At 43.0% G+C, this 16,041-nt stretch overlaps 1 protein-coding gene across 1 annotated transcript in view; it reads left to right on the top strand.

The window, feature by feature from the left end:
* Positions 1 to 16,041, top strand: part of Creb5 (cAMP responsive element binding protein 5) — a 315,064-nt gene that overhangs the window by 285,049 nt on the left and 13,974 nt on the right. The window contains exon 7 of the mRNA XM_035448718.1: positions 15,186 to 15,509. Coding sequence (XP_035304609.1) covers positions 15,186 to 15,509 — 324 coding nt within the window. The remainder of the gene's footprint in view (positions 1 to 15,185; positions 15,510 to 16,041) is intronic.

Raw genomic sequence — 16,041 nt, 5'->3', positions numbered from 1 at the left:
CAGTGTGGTTGCTGAGTCAGGAAAATAAACAGTCTCCAGCAGGGTACACCCACATGTAGATACCATGAGGCCTCAGATCCTGTTCGTGCTGTGCTGTGGAGACGTCTCAGGGATCACTGCTTCAGTACACTTCCGGACTGGCCCCTCCCCCTGCCCTAATCTCTTAGTGGAGCTTAAGACCTTGTTCATGAATAGTAAGAAATCATTCACAGACCACAGGCTGGGCCTGGCCCCTGATACTAGCTGGGTGAATGCAGGTTCTGGATCTGCCCCATTCATGGCCTTCCAAGCACAAGCCCGTCTCATTCCTGGAACAAATATCTGGCAGAACAACTTCAAAGAAGGGTTAACTGTGGCTCATGGTTCAGAGGATATTGGCCCGCCATGCCAGGGAAGGCATAGCAGTGGGAAAGAGGAGGTCACATGGTATCAGGAAGCAAGCAGATCACACCTCAAGGCCCATCCCCAGTGACACACTTCTACTAGCTGGGCACAGTCTCAAATGTTCCACAACCTGCCCAAATAGTACCACCATCTGGGACAAAATGTTCCCACACATGAGCACTGGGGTAAGGTGCAAGTCATATCCAAACCATGATATTCTAAGGTGAGCCCTGGGCTGATAGCAAGCCAGAGTGGGGACTGTGCTCCTTGTTAATGTTTTAGTTGTATTCTTGCACTAGAGTGCTCCCGATGGACTTTTGTTGTTGTTGTTTTTGATTTGTATGCACACACACATTTTCAGTCCTGGATGTGCCATGTTCTCTCCCTAACCCAACAGCTTCTTAATGGGCACAGGGTGTGGCACTTAGCAAAGAATCCAGGTTACTCTGAAGAACAAAAGGAAGCATTGTGTTCATGGATGCAATGCCAGCGCATTCACACCTCAGAGGACTGACTGTCCTGAAGAATGCACTTGAGCTCTGTGGGGCCCAAGCCAAAAATTGTGACAAAGAGCTGCTTAAAGGGCTATAGGAAAATGCCGGAGCAGACTGTGTTATTTCTAGCAGTCATGCAATAAGTGCACATGCACACACACACACACACACACACACACACACACACACACACACACACACACATACACACTGGCATAGGTGTCAATCTATCCCTTGGCCATAGGGAAGTTCCAGTGATATCTGGGAGACTGAAAGTAGGCAGTGTTAAATTGAATACTAAAGATAACATCAGAAGGCTGAGTGAGAAGACAGCCAGCTTGTAGTCAACTTTGTGGTTGCCTGATTTATGTGCCTTTCCTCAACCCATTAATGAAAATCAGGGCATTAGATACAAAATTAAAATTTAGGACAGGCCATGTAGCATAGGCCTGCAATCCTAAAAAAACAAATAGACAATGGCAGATTATAATTTTAAGACATCCCTGGGACACACAGTGAGTTCAAGGCCAGCTTGGGCAATTTGTTAAAACAAAGTCTCCAAATAAAAAGGGGGCTGGGAACATAGCTCAGTGGTAGAGCACTTGCTCATCATGAGTGAGGCCCTTGGTTCCTCAAAAAATAAAACTGAACATTAAAACATAAAGTTTACTTTCACATAGTCTGTATTTCACAGAAGATCTGAGGGAAGGTATTGAGGGGATTTACATAGATGCTTTAAATTGTCGATTTCAGGCCCACTCTTGAAATTCTTTATCAAGGAACAATCAGCATAGAGAAGTTGGCAACCTTCCTACTAGATTTTGAATTTGAACTAAAAGGCCATGTGAGAATGTTGCTGGAATCTCTAGACTCAGGTTAGCTCTTTGGAAGTGGTACCTTGCATAATTCAGGGCCGTGATGGTCACTTTTCAGCAGACACGTGCAAGCTGTCTAGACCTCTCCGTCCACCCAACCAGCCAAAGTCCATGGACAAACTTGTCACTGAGAAGACAATGCCAAGTTTGAGGCTTTATGCAAGTCACTTCAAAGGCTTCTGCATGAATTATTTGGAAAATAGCAGAACACAAACTAATGAACCATTTAATTGAAGTTACACAAATGCATTTATTTTTAAGACTGGGCCTCCTTATATTGCCTAGGCTAGCCTTGAACTCACAAGCTGATATGACCATTCTGCTTCAGCCTCCTAGTAGCTAGAACTACATTCAAGGGCCCACACACACATCGCCAGGAACCCTTCTCTCAGCTTGCTTGCTTTCATTTTCTTCTCTAACCCTTCTCTTATCCTGCTTTCTTTGCATGCCCTTGTAGTTCCACCCCCATGGGAATCATTTCAGAGAATCACCTGCTTCAACTGGGAAGACAGACACCTTCATCATAGTCTGCCCTCCACCAGCAGGGGCTCATGCTGTCTCCTTTGTTCCAAACAAGAAGCAGCTCTGCTTCAAAACACATTGACTCCACACCACCAAAAACATACAGCACATGGCTATTAGTGTTTGCATATGTCACTTCTGTGTTTTATTTACTATTCTGGGTATAACTGAGTGCCAGACTAGTCCCTAGAATAGCAGAGGAAGTCTGGACCAGCAGTTGGGAATCCTGAGTTCTAATTAATATACTTTCAATCTTACACTGGTCATGTGACTACACGGACCTTTTATCTCCTGGGCTCTCTTACCTCACAAATAAAATAGCCTTGGCCTGTGTGAGTGCCCAAACTCTTCCCATATTAGTTAAAGACAGTTACATTCTCTCTCTCTCTCTCTCTCTCTCTCTCTCTCTCTCTCTCTCTCTCTCTAAGAGGATTTGCCTTTTATCATTTGTGTATTATTGTATGTGTATATTGCATGAATGTACTACTTGCAAATATTGTCAAAGGAGGCCAGAAGAAGGCATCAGATTCACAGGAGCTGGATTTAACAGGCTCCATGAGTCACCATGTAGACTCTAGGGATTGAATTTGGGGCCATTGCAAGAACTGCTGAGCCATCTCTCCATCCCCAAACAACTAAACTCTTGATGTCACCATGATCACTCACAGCCATTCTAAGCCATATCACTATGGATGATGATGTCTCTAGCAGAGAAATAAAATAAGTAGCCTAGTGATCGATGTTATCAATCACGGTTCACTTAGCCTGGATAACAAGTTGAGGGACATTATTAGCACTACTTAATTTGGAGCTGAGTAATCCTTCGTTGCAGAGACTGTTTAGACCTAAGTTGACCACAGATATTTGATATGCTTTGGTTTAAAGATGCTAGTTGACTTCAGGATTTCTACTGTCTCTACTGAACTTAGCAACCTGCACTTGTTTCTCATTGGAAGTCCCTGTGGTACTACTGTATCACCAGGCAGTGGAGTTGTAGACTACGTGTGAAGCTCCTGGGATTCGAAAGGAAAACATTGTCTCATCCAGCTACTTCTTCCTGTGCACAGAGAAAGTGCCCGGTGGGTGTGTGTTCAGAGAAGGAGCGGTGTCTCCTCAAATGCCAGGGAAGCTGAAGGAAAGCCTTCATGCCAAGCCAGTCGGTCTCCATGATCCCTACAGCACCAGAGGAAATGAAGCCAGTATTTGCCAGTTGGAAAGGGCAAAGGAATCTTTGGGAGGTAGGCTGCCATGATCCTAGCTGAAGTGAGGCCACATTAACTGTCTTATGTTTTTTTTTTTTTAAGATTTATTTATTTATTATGTATACAACATTCTGCCTCCATATATGCTTGCACGCCAGAAGAGGGCACCATATCCCGTTACAGATGGTTATGAGCCACCATGTGGTTGCTGGGAATTGAACTCAGGACCTCTGGAAGAACAGTCAGTGCTCTTAAACTCTGAGCCATCTCTCCAGCCCTGTCTTATGGTTTTAAAAGAGAATCATGGAACATTGAACGGGAAGCCTCAGTACAGTAAGGTCCAAGTTGTACATCCACTGAGTGTGTGAGCATGGAAGGTAAGGCTACTTTAGTCCTCTTCCGTATTCCTAGGTTGACGCATACATGGGAGGCCCTGGATTATGGAAATCTCAGGTGTGCAACCCATGTGACTTTAAATTGCATTTCAGATGTTTCTATTGCCCTGACAACAGTCTTTTCTCAGAATAAACAGACATTAATACTGCACTGAGTTCCCTTTCATGTTTAATAGTTTATAGGTGGTTCTTTTAATCAGGCTTAAGTCTCAGAATAATAGCAGTCTAATTTATAAGTCTCTAGGTCACAACAGTCACACTTCATATGACTTTGCTTTGTTTATTTCTTTTAAAGCCATAAGAGGGTATTGGCCCCTTACCTAGGTAGTTACTGTCCTTTAAATGAAATCAGCCCAACCCAGGCTGTACATTATATTCTGGTCCCTTCCTCACTCCCTTTTTCTAGAGCTTCTTGATTTAGGCTAGGTTGCTTGACTGTCCATTGCTTCAGAAACAAACCTTCTGAGTAAGGGATTCCTTAGTGGCATATTTTTGATAATATTCAGACATGTGATGCTTTAACTTACTGGTTTTTATCTGATAAAAAAGGCCATATAAGTTCAGTAGAAACCTCCAGGTTTTAAACTTGGATCTTCTCCTGAACTAAAAATTCATAGTAATACACTGTCTTTTGATGGTAGGCAGTAGCAGAGAGCCAGCATTCAGTCACAAGGTTAAAAAATCTGTGTTTAGAGTATGCTATGTTGCTATGCTATGATACCTGGAATAAAAGTGTTGACTGTATTATCAACTTACATCTTCCACTTACAATGGATTTTATCTGGGCATCACCCCATCATCCATAGAAAAGCATCCTGCTTAACTGATGACCGTTGTTACAGAGTATTCTATCTGAAATCAAAGTGAACTGCAGCCAGGCATGGTGATGCATGCCTATAATTCTAGCATCAGAAGGCAGAGGCAGGAGAATCATGAGTTTGAGGCTATCCTGGACCACTTAAAGAGACACTTGTTTCATAAAGCCAAGGGTTGGGAATTATAATTCAGAGGCAGTCGGCTTCCTTACTCTGTGCAGGACCCCCATGCAATCTGAAAACAAGCAAAGCAAAGAGCAATACACTTGGAGAGCTTATCCCTCCCCACAAATCCAGGCTTAAATGAGAAGTAAAACTGCTATTTAAAGCAACCAGCCTATGTCTGCGTTGTCAGCATAGATAGGGCATACACTCCTAGACTTCCAAAGTTGTCCTGCCATGTACACCTGGGGTAGAAGAAGCAAAGGACTTGTTTGCCTCTATTCCACAACTTTTCTCTGTCTACATCTCTCTAATATGCCATTCAAGAACACCAATTACTTCCAAGGGAAGCAATGGTGGGTATTCAGGCTGAACTTAAGATTATTGAATAGACTCAACAAAAGCACTTAGATGTATTTCTCATATCAGAATCTTATTTTAAACCTGTTTTCTTCTTAGAGGAAAGTTGGAGTTATTTGCATAATATTTCTTTGTTTACAAATTGAATTTTAGTAGCTATACTTCCTACTTCCAGAGGGGATTTTGAACTACTACATAATAGAACAAACTGGCCTCATTAAAAACATGGCTCCGCTCAGATCTAACGATGCTTACCATAATAGGTCATGTATTGGACTCTCAACAGTTTTCCTTTTTAGCAAAGTATATAATATGTTGTACCTACCAAGATGGCTGAGTAATGATGGACTTCCTTTCGTTTATAAGCTTTGAAATGAAGTCAAGGATAGTTTGAGTGAAAAAAAAGGGAGGAAAAGTAAGTAGCACACACTGAATTAGTACCAAGAAAAAATATTAATAGATTATTCTCTTTTGGAAAAGATTCTTAAGACCAACAAGAGGATTCAGTGAATAAAGGCCCTTGCCACCAAACCTGATGAATTGATTTTAATCCCTGGAACTCACATGGTGGAAGGAAAGAAATAGACTCCTGAAAGCTGCCCTCTGACCTCCACACGTATCCTGTGACTATCACATGTGCACATGCATGCATATGGATGTGCACAGCCACTGCTGCAGGTGGTACTGAGAAACTGAAAAAAGTTAAGCTCAGTGTCAATAGTCAGATTAGACTAAGGGGCAAGTTCAATAAATACAAACATAGAGGAAATATTCTCACCCACCCAGAGCACAGTAGCTGCCCAACTGGAGAAATACTCTTTAAATATGTTGACTGCAAACTTGCGTGGGTATCTTCACAGTGACAACAGAAATGGTAAGAAGGAAACTGAGCTAAAGCTAAAGCTGTTAGTAATGTGCAAATGTAATCTGACATTGTTGCCTGAAAAAAATAAAAACAGCAAAAACTGAGGCCTAAAGAACACCGAAAATACTCATAATACTGTTACTAAGTAAATTTTAAAATATAGGTGAGATGCACAGACAGGGACCTGCATGCTGTCTTCTTGGCCACAATTTTAAAGCTTTCTTAAGAACAGCTTCTTGCTATATTCATATGCAAGTGGCTGGGTTCTTCAGAAACTATGAATCTCTTCCTTGCCCACATTTGAAATGCTTTAAATTGCATGCATGCAGGATGGGAAAAAGACTCTCTCTCTCTCTCTCTCTCTCTCTATATATATATATATATATATATATATATATATATATATCCCCTGTCTGTGTATTGTGTGTGCATATATTGTGTGTATTATGTGCACACTCATGTCTGCCTTCTTCATGAATCCTCTGTTCTCCATGATATAGTTTCCAAGGACATATATGAAAATTGGGTGTGAAGGTTCCCTTGGACAATGCTGGCCTACCTCTTGAGTTTCTCAGTCTCTGACAGGCTCTCCCTGCCGAGGAAGACCAGTAGGTTCACAAGGGCAGCATGTGTAGAGCCATGGGGCTAATGCCAATTGTGCTTTTCCTCTCTCAAATTACTGCTGAGGCAAGAATCAAAATCTAGACCAATAGGGTTGACCAGGAGTTCTTCTTTAACATGAAGTTAGAGCCATCAAAAGTTAGCTTTGCAACTGGTCATTGGACCACTAACACCCTTAATCCTGAGGAATAATTTACATGGTACCTTAGTGTCAACCATACTCTATCATCCTCAACTTTCCTTCCATATCCATGAAGGTCAGTGACACAAGGTGGACTGGACACACAGAGCTGTAAAATAGCCTCAGGCGTGGACACCATCACCTACCCCAGAAATAAGAGAAATGCTTGGAGATTTATTGTTATAAGCAATTCCATGACCCTTGACCCTAATGACTCCAGCAGGGACTTTGGTGTCATATATCTGGATGAAACCAAGGGATGATGCTTCAGAGTGTCTTATCATGCAGAGCTCTCCCAAGAGCTAGCCAGTGATGTGTCCACAAAAAAGTCCTTCTCCAGTTCCTATGGAGTTTTGAGACAAACTCCAGATATAGAAGCTTTGGTGTTATAGTGATTGAGGTGCCCTCTGGAGAGCAAGCTTAGGGGACTGCCTGCTGAATGCAACAGTCCTCCCAAAAGCATGGAAAATGACCCACTGGAGAACTGGGTGATGTGGTGGCAATTTGCTGTTCCACCCAAGTAACCCCCTGCCAAGTCCTGCACCCCCAGCATCAGACATGACAATGGTATTATTGTCACCTACTCAGGCAAAGGCGTGCATTTAAAGGGTGCGCTTTATGGAAAGTTGTTCTCTGGCCATTTTACTAGGGATTGTAGGAATCTGAGCAGGAGGAGGAAGCCCTCTCCTTCATTATTCATTGATCTCCTTTGCCAAATCATTAGATCACAACCCAGGAGAGGCCCTGTGATGTACATATGAAATGAAGTCCTTTGGGAACTTAACTCTAAATTTCCTGACTTCTGCGCAGCTAAAAACCCTAAACTCAGTGTTAGTGTGGAGTTTCCATGGTGAATTACAAATGTAAAGTTCTATGTTTTTCTAATGTATGTTACTGCCTGTGATCCTGAGTAAGACCTCATCTGAAATAACATAACAAGGGATTGAATTTTTCCAATATGTTTCTTTATAGAGCTCTGAAATAAGCCTTCCCTAAAATCATGTAGGTTTGAAGGGATTGGGGTTTTAGGGCTAAGTGGTATGTGCAACAAGACAAAGGTTCTTTCTACAAAGAAAACTAAAAACCAGTGTTCTGAAGATATGGCATGGGAAGGTTCTACGCAGGGAGATTGGCAGGCAGCTTGCAAGCAACCTATGGTGTGCTCAGCATCTTTAAAATCCACATGGAATCTGGAAGACACTGCATTCTAGGGGAAAATTACTACTGAGATCATCTTTTAATGTTCAGATTCAATGTCTTAAAAGGAACAGAGAGCTATAGAACTATCCAGTCTCACCTGGCATCCAGGCTTGGACTTCAACAAGAAAGGGGAACCCAAAGAGATGCATTATAAAGTGGAGAATTGTGAAATTGTGAGATGTTTTCCTCATCCCTACACACACACACACACACACACACACACACACATACACACACACCATTGTCAGCTCACCACTGTCTTCACCTAGCTATTGGACTTGATGGATCAACTTATCAATTAGAAAACAATGAACACTTGAAACAGGTAAACATGCCTGGACATTTGAATAATCGATACCCATCCCAATCCTGCAAGGGGCAAAATGAAAACCACATGATACCCAAATAGAGATTGGAATACTCCCCAGAGAAAAAACTCTACAACAGGTGAGATCCGATGCTGACATTTGAGGAGGACAGACAGGGAAGGAGACATGGACTCACACACGGTATGACCAGTGAAGGGAAGAATCAGCCTCTTGCTGTCTTGCATGAAGAGCTCTCTAGTCCAGAACTACAGACTTCACTGGAAAGCTACCTCCCCTGATTGGATGACTGCATTGCCCAAGAATGCCTTACAAAGTCCCCATGTTCTGCTACACATGTGCTTGTTCCATGCTCCATATTCCTTAGACTGTTTTGGACCGTGGGTTTTTTATTTGTTTTGCTAACTACGCATAGGTGTTGCTTCCATCCTGTTGAATTTCCCCTTGGTGGGCAGTCTGGTAGTACTGGCAGTCAGCGGATATCCAACCTTCTATTGGTTTTGTGTCACGAAGTTGGGATTACATCTTCTGCAGTTTCTTTGGTTTCAAGCCAGCTAACCGATGACTGTGTTGCAAGAAAAGGAGTGGTCCAATTTCTGGCCAAAGAGACAAAGTCCTAGGGAAACCTGCTGTTGACTGTTGGCATCCTAGAGCCAAGCATTGTTTTGTTCCCTCATAGACAGTGCTGTGCTTCCAATGGTATCCCAGGGACTGTCAAATGAAGTCTAGAGTGCTTGTCTGCACTGTCAGAAGGAAAGGATTCCCATTTAGCTCTCCCTTGAACCTTTTCTCTTTGTCATGCTGAGGTTGTGTCTTAGTTTTCTATTGCTGCAATAAAACACCATGACCAAAAGCAACCCGAAAGAGGCAAGGGTTTATTTCACCTTACAGCTTGTAGTCCGTTATCCAGGAAGGTTGGGACAGGAGCTCAAGGCAGGAACCTGAAGGCAGGGACTGAAGCAGGTGCACGGAGGACACACCCTGGTTGTGTGTTCATCCTGTTTCCTTATAGCAGTTAGGATCAACTTCCCAGGGGTAACTATCCAAAGGAAGCTGGGCCCTCCCACATCAATGGTCAATCAATAAAATGCTTGTCCATAGGCTAATCCATTAGATTGAAGTCCCCTCTTCCCAAATGGCTCTAACTTGTGTTAAGATGGCATGAAAGTAGCTAGCACTGGGTTGGAGAGATGGCTCAGGGGTTAAGAGCACTGACTGCTCTTCCAGAGGTCCTGAGTTCAATTCCCAGCAACCACATGGTGGCTCACAACCATCTGTAATGTGATCTGGTGCCCTCTTCTGGCATGCACTGTATACATAATAAATAAATCTTTAAAAAAAGAAAAAGAAAGAAAGAAAGAAAGTAGCTAGCACTGTTGGAATCCTGGGTAAGCAAGAGATCTGCTACTAAGCCACAAACGCAGCCTTTTACATTATTATTTTTTAAATGTTTTTCAATTCCAGACAAAATTCTTACAAAATTAACCACTTTATAACATGCATCTCACTAGATCTTACTACATTCGGCAGACCCTGTAGCTACTGCCTCTGCACTCCAGCGTGTTTTCGTCTTTCACAGGGAAACCCTATGACCCTTGCTCAGTCCCTGGCCACTTCTAGTCTGTTCTCTGGCTTCATGTATTTTAGATGTTTCATATAAATATGACCTTCTGTGTCTGGATTTTTAAAACAAAGTGTAATGTTTATGACATTCCATGTTATGGCATACTTCATTGTCTCTTATGGCTTTTACTGAGTTTTTAAAAATTTAAAGTAAAACCAAAGTATTTTAATACTGAGGAAAAGGGGTTTTGATGAAAAACAAATAGACATATGAGTTCTAAGAATCAAGCTCATACAGTAATTCTCAGTAGACACTCTGAAGCCCATATGTGGTCTTGATATTAAAATCTGTCATACATGTGATGCTCACAGCTCATGCTCCTTTCTCATGTCCCTGACACTCTCTCTTATTATTCTTGAGTTAGAATATGCTTAAACTCTAAATTAGCTCTTTGTAGGTATTAACACCAGTGAATAAGTAACTGACTTCATTTCTGTTTATCTACACAAACTAATTAATTATTAGTTTGTTCTTGCAAGTAAAGGATGTCAGGAGTCTTTGGTACTAAGAGCTCACGTCTATCAAAGCCTTTGTCACATACCATTGAGCACCATCAGAAGCTGGTACTAACCCCTTCCTTGGCACAACGGTGTGGAGGATGCTAAAAAAAAGAAGAAATATTTTGAGGAGGCCAACAGTGGCAATACTGTATTAAATGGGAAATAGAGATACAGATTTTGCCACCTTTGTACATAGCTAGCTTTTTACTTGTGGTGAGCCCAGGAACTACATTTTGATGGGATCCCATATCAAAGGGGAGTTGATAATTGCAAGCCTTCTAGAAAGAATGTTCCCACCTTCCCCCACCTCTGACCCAATTGAATTTCAAGTAAAATTTAATAATCTGGCTTGCCTTGCTCAGGCTATGAACACAGGCAATCTACCTCACTGAAAGAGCTTTTACAATTACACAAATGTTTCTAATTGGCATGAATGAGTTGCTAACGGGAGAAAGACTGCCCGGGGTGTGTGTGGGTGTGTATGTGCCGTGCTTGGTGCTTGTGTGGTGTGTGTGGGTGTGTGTATACTCACACCAGCACATATTCCCACATTTTTGTGAGACTGATGATGGGAGAGTATCTGTTGTTCACAAGATATGCTGGGATACAAAACTGAGCTAACTGCAAGAGGGCCTGGCACCCTGGCACCCAGCAGTGGCCACACTGAAGTGGAGAGGAGTGGACAGCTAATTTCCTCCTGGGACTCATTGCCAGGGCAACAGGCCCACACTCCCACCGGGAACAGCTAACAAGCAGCTGGTGAAACATGGCTGGAACGAAGATGACCTTTAATTGACTGAAAGCAGCTGTGTGTCAGGGGCCTCGATAGAAAGCCAAGCGAGTCTCCCTCTTCTCTCTTGCAGTCTCAGTTTTTAGAGCTAAAAAAAAATCTGTTTATTTGTTCATTAATGTCTGTCTCATGCTCTTGCCCTTCCCTGGCATTTGACAGTATTATTTAAAACAAGACACCTCTCAGCTTCAAAAAGAAAGCTCATTCTGCAAAATACAGCTTGGCCTCATTTGTTGATCATTTATCATACCTCAGACAGTGGGTGCATTTATCTATATTGGGGGTATTTTAATGGTTCACAGTGCATGTGCTCCCTTTGGCATCAGAACACAGGGGAGTAGTAGTTCCATGTCTGTAAGAACTGCCCCAAACTGGTCTGAAGTGGCACTGGGGTTGGGAGAGGACATGTGCCCGGCAGCTGCGTAACTGGCTGCCTTCAACTGTGATGAGGGCTGGAGAATAAACTCAACCCAGGCCCAGGGTTTTCTAAGGGGAGCCACAGCCTTCATTGCCATACCATAGTGTACTTTTTTCTCTCCACTGGTTTTTTTAAAAGCCCTGGTTTGATGTATCTTCCATTTACTGCAGACAGCAAATAACAAAGTGCCCAGTGCAGTGCTGGCATGGAGTCAAAACCTAATAAATATTTGCTGGGTGAATAAATAGTTAAATGGAATGTTATTAGCGTTGCTAGTGTTATTGCCTTGGCTTGGAACATACAAGAACAGACTTGAGGCAATCAAGTAATTTCCCTTCACCAGTACAAGCTAATTATTTGAGAGATGAAGATCTGGTACACAGTATGTATTTGTCAGGCTCCATTTGCTCCTAATTAAAGGTGGGAAAGTCAGTTATAGAGTTGAAGAGACAACACGGTGGCCCATTCCGGCACACCTTTTGGTTTCTCCATGCTTTGATTTCAAAGAGTCATGAAGATGAATTTAATGTGCATCCTTTCAGCCATTTGCTTCCTTTTACTCTGCCACTTTCTGGAGGTCAGGCTGAGTAAAGGGGAGGAATAGGTCCTTTGATATCACTTCTAGGGGTCTACTGCCTCTGTGACTTCTACTAACAAATATATCATCCTCCCAACAAAAACCATGTGTGTTATCCCAAGACAAAAATGCTATGTCTCCACTATGAGCCTTGGAAGGACCATTCATTTATTCCTGTATTAATTTCACATATAATTATGGATTAGTCTCTGTACTGAAACTGGTAAGTTAACACTTAATGAAATCCAAAAATTCTTATGATCCGGGTGATTGATGGATATTAATGGAATAATCAATCACCCTAAAAGTTACAGAGCAACAGATGCATTTTTTCTAAAGTGTATATGGCTATAGTGGGAACATACATCAATGGGGATTGACTGAGCAGAAAGCAAGGAAGATTTTACAATGGAGCTAAGCGTTTTGTCTTCAGAATGTCTGAAGAAAAGGAAAGGCCAGCTTAGACAAGGGTATCAAAGAGGCCTTGATGCTTCTCTGGGGACCTAGAGGTAAACTGGTGTGGCTGCCTAGGGAGGGCAGGGCCTGGCCAAGGCTTACCATATCTGTTTTCGTCTGAGAAGACTGAATCCCTCACAAATACAAAGAGAGAGAAGATAGATGCCCAACCCTGGATGGTCCTGTGCTGCCCGTAGACTTCCCAGAAATTCTCCCTGGCCACCTCCCTTCCTCCTGCATACAGAGTGCCTTCCCTCTCCAGCTGCCTGCTGAGTACCAGAGGCCACCTGCAGCTTGGCCTCTATCTTGCCAGTTCTGCTAGCTCTTCCTTTGGTTTCTGTCTTTCCTTTTTGTGACGGGGAAATGCCATGCCACAATGAATCCCTGCTTCCAGGAGAGGGTGAATAGCATGGCTTCCCACTCAGAGAAAGGCATCTGCCCCTTCCCAGCAGCCATGCCCAAGCATGTGCCCTGCCCTTTGTGTTATCCCTGTAGTATTGTTCTGAAGCCTGGGGACTTAGTATTTATAAACATAGAGTGAGAACAGGCCACCGCTCATTAAAACTTGGACATTCATATTAGATACTTTTATGGGTATAAAGGGGTTTAAGTAATAAAAAGCAATATATAACGAACTTTGTAGCCGTGGTTGTCTGAGGGCACATGGCAGTGACAGAGGAATGGGACTAGGGCATAAGGGGAGAATGTTAGGCAAGTAGCTTCTGCTTTTTCACATAGTACTCCTGTACCAGTTGAATTTTTAACAATGGGACTGCATGCAAATGTATGTATGCATGCATGTCTGCATATAGCCCAGCCTGGCCTTGAACTTGAATGTTTCAGTGCTAGGAGTCCATGCACGCTATATGTTTTTATAATGAAACTTAAGGCCCATCGGTACTATGGGCCTTAAGTCAACTTAAAAGGACTTCAACATTATCTTGTTCACACCTTTTTTCTCTCTCTTTTAAATTTGGAAACAGCATTCAGAGACTTTCCGGTTAAGGAAAAAAGCACTATGTGAAGCAATTCATTCCATTCCAGACACTCATTATGATTTCTGATGTTACAATTATCCCACCTGTTCCTCCCTCTCTCCCTATGCAAATGTAGGCTTCTGGAACACTGCTGCTCACACACAGTACAAACAGCACACTGGCTCTAAGTGGCTGACGTATTGTACTCTTAAGCATTGCTTAAATTTCTTATAATGAGCATTTTGTTTGTTTATTTTTAGAAAAACAATGACATCATCTGGCATCACAGAGCTGAGGAGTATCAGTTCATGTTTCTGTTTAGTAGTAAACACAATGCCTGAGGCCTGAGCTTTTCCAGGACTGGGGAAGCTCACCTTGCTCCTGACTGTCCTTAGCAAGTTGATGCTGCCCCAGCAATCGCTACTGCTCATCCTGAGCGGTCTAATGGACTCAGTGTTTGCTGAATCAAGATACAGAAAGTATTTGTAATGATGTTCTGTATCAACACGGTATTCCATCCTGTCCTCCTCTGGAGGCTCTTTATGTGTAAGCAAAGATACGGTTAGCTGACTTGGTTGAGAAAGTTTGGTCTGCTGACTAGAGTGCGTGTCATCCGTTTTCAACCGAAGGCTGTTCTCTGTCTCTGTGATGTTCAGTGTTACCATCAGATAAGAACAAAAATCTTGGGAGAACTTGAGCCCACTAGTCTTCCTGGAGCTAATGTGAGTGCGCTTGCCAATTAGACACTCTTGGTGGGCATGTACCTTGGTGGCCGTCACAGAAGGTGATGTGCAGTACCACAGACCATTCTTCTTTCCTCCCTTCATGCTTAAAGTTAGACGAAAGTTATGTGTAAGAGAAATATGGTTATCAGGAGGGGTCATGAGAAACATCATGGTAATAAATGCAAAAGCATTTCACATTGCCTTATGGATTGCTAAGGCTGATTTGAACTCTCATGATAACATTAGTAATTTTCCTGCAGGCTAACATTTGATGTGATCTCTTCCTTGCATCTGAGAAATCTTTTTCGAGACAAAATGTTTTGTACTTGTGGTTCCTGCACGCTGTGAGGATGGGAGCGCTCCACTAATATATTCCACACATGCAATATATTACATGGCTTCATTTGGTTTGTACTTACATTTTGCTACAATAGGACATGCTGAGTGATGGCACAGTAGGAAATACCTTTTGGTAAACATTGCTAGGATATCCTGTGCGTTTGAGGTAACCATTGAGTTAACAGAGCAGACAGTGACCCTCTACCTATCATAATATGTGTTTTTAAAGTGAGATTCTACAAAGCTACACGCTTACAAAAGCTCCCATAACTCTAGCATGAAAAATAGTATAAAACTGAATGTACGAGTTGTTTGCTTCAAAATCTTCACTGCGTGCATGAGTGACCTCAGTTTCCTCCCCTTTTTTATTGTTTCAGAGGTTGAAGGCTGCGCTGACTCACCACCCTGCTGCCATGTCAAATGGGAACATGAGCACCATCGGGCACATGATGGAGATGATGGGCTCCCGGCAAGACCAGACGCAACACCACCACATGCACTCACACCCGCATCAGCACCAGACACTGCCGCCCCACCACCCCTATCCACACCAGCACCAACACCCCGCACACCACCCCCACCCACAGCCTCACCACCAGCAGAACCACCCGCATCACCACTCCCATTCGCACCTTCATGCACACCCAGCACACCACCAGACCTCGCCACACCCACCCCTGCACTCCGGCAACCAAGCACAGGTACCCTCCCTTTCACCGGCATTTCTTCTTGGCATGTTAACAGCACAAGCACTAACTCTGCAGTCATCTGCTGCCTCCTTGTTTGATAAGCCTAGCTTCTCCATCTGACACTCTGGGAAGCTCTGTCCATTTCCTACACAGTGTTCGTGAATAATAAGACATGATTAGGCCATAATTTCTATATACAAGGTAGTAAATTTCTGCCTCAATCTCCAGGGAACAAACGAAAACTAGAAAGCTCTCCAAACTCTGTATTTTTAGAAGTGTGTCACCAAGTTTATCCTATAGATAATGCTGATAAGAGAATTAAGAGAAACTTAAGCAGGGCTGGAGAGGATGCTCGGTGGTTAAGAGCACTGGCTGCTCTCCCAGAGGTCCTAAGTTCAATTCCCAGAAACCACATGATGGTTCACAACCATCTATAATGGGATCTGATGCCCTCGTCTGGCATGTAGGCATACAGGCAGAGCAGTCTGGGCGGGGTGGGGGGGCAGGCAGAGACTTAGCTCATCATGAAAGATGTAAGTAAAGG

The sequence above is a fragment of the Cricetulus griseus genome, chromosome 8, assembly GCF_003668045.3.
Source record: "Cricetulus griseus strain 17A/GY chromosome 8, alternate assembly CriGri-PICRH-1.0, whole genome shotgun sequence".
Lineage (NCBI taxonomy): Eukaryota > Metazoa > Chordata > Mammalia > Rodentia > Cricetidae > Cricetulus > Cricetulus griseus.
Note: the sequence above shows the minus strand (reverse complement) of the source record. Positions and strands in the feature narration are given on the sequence as shown.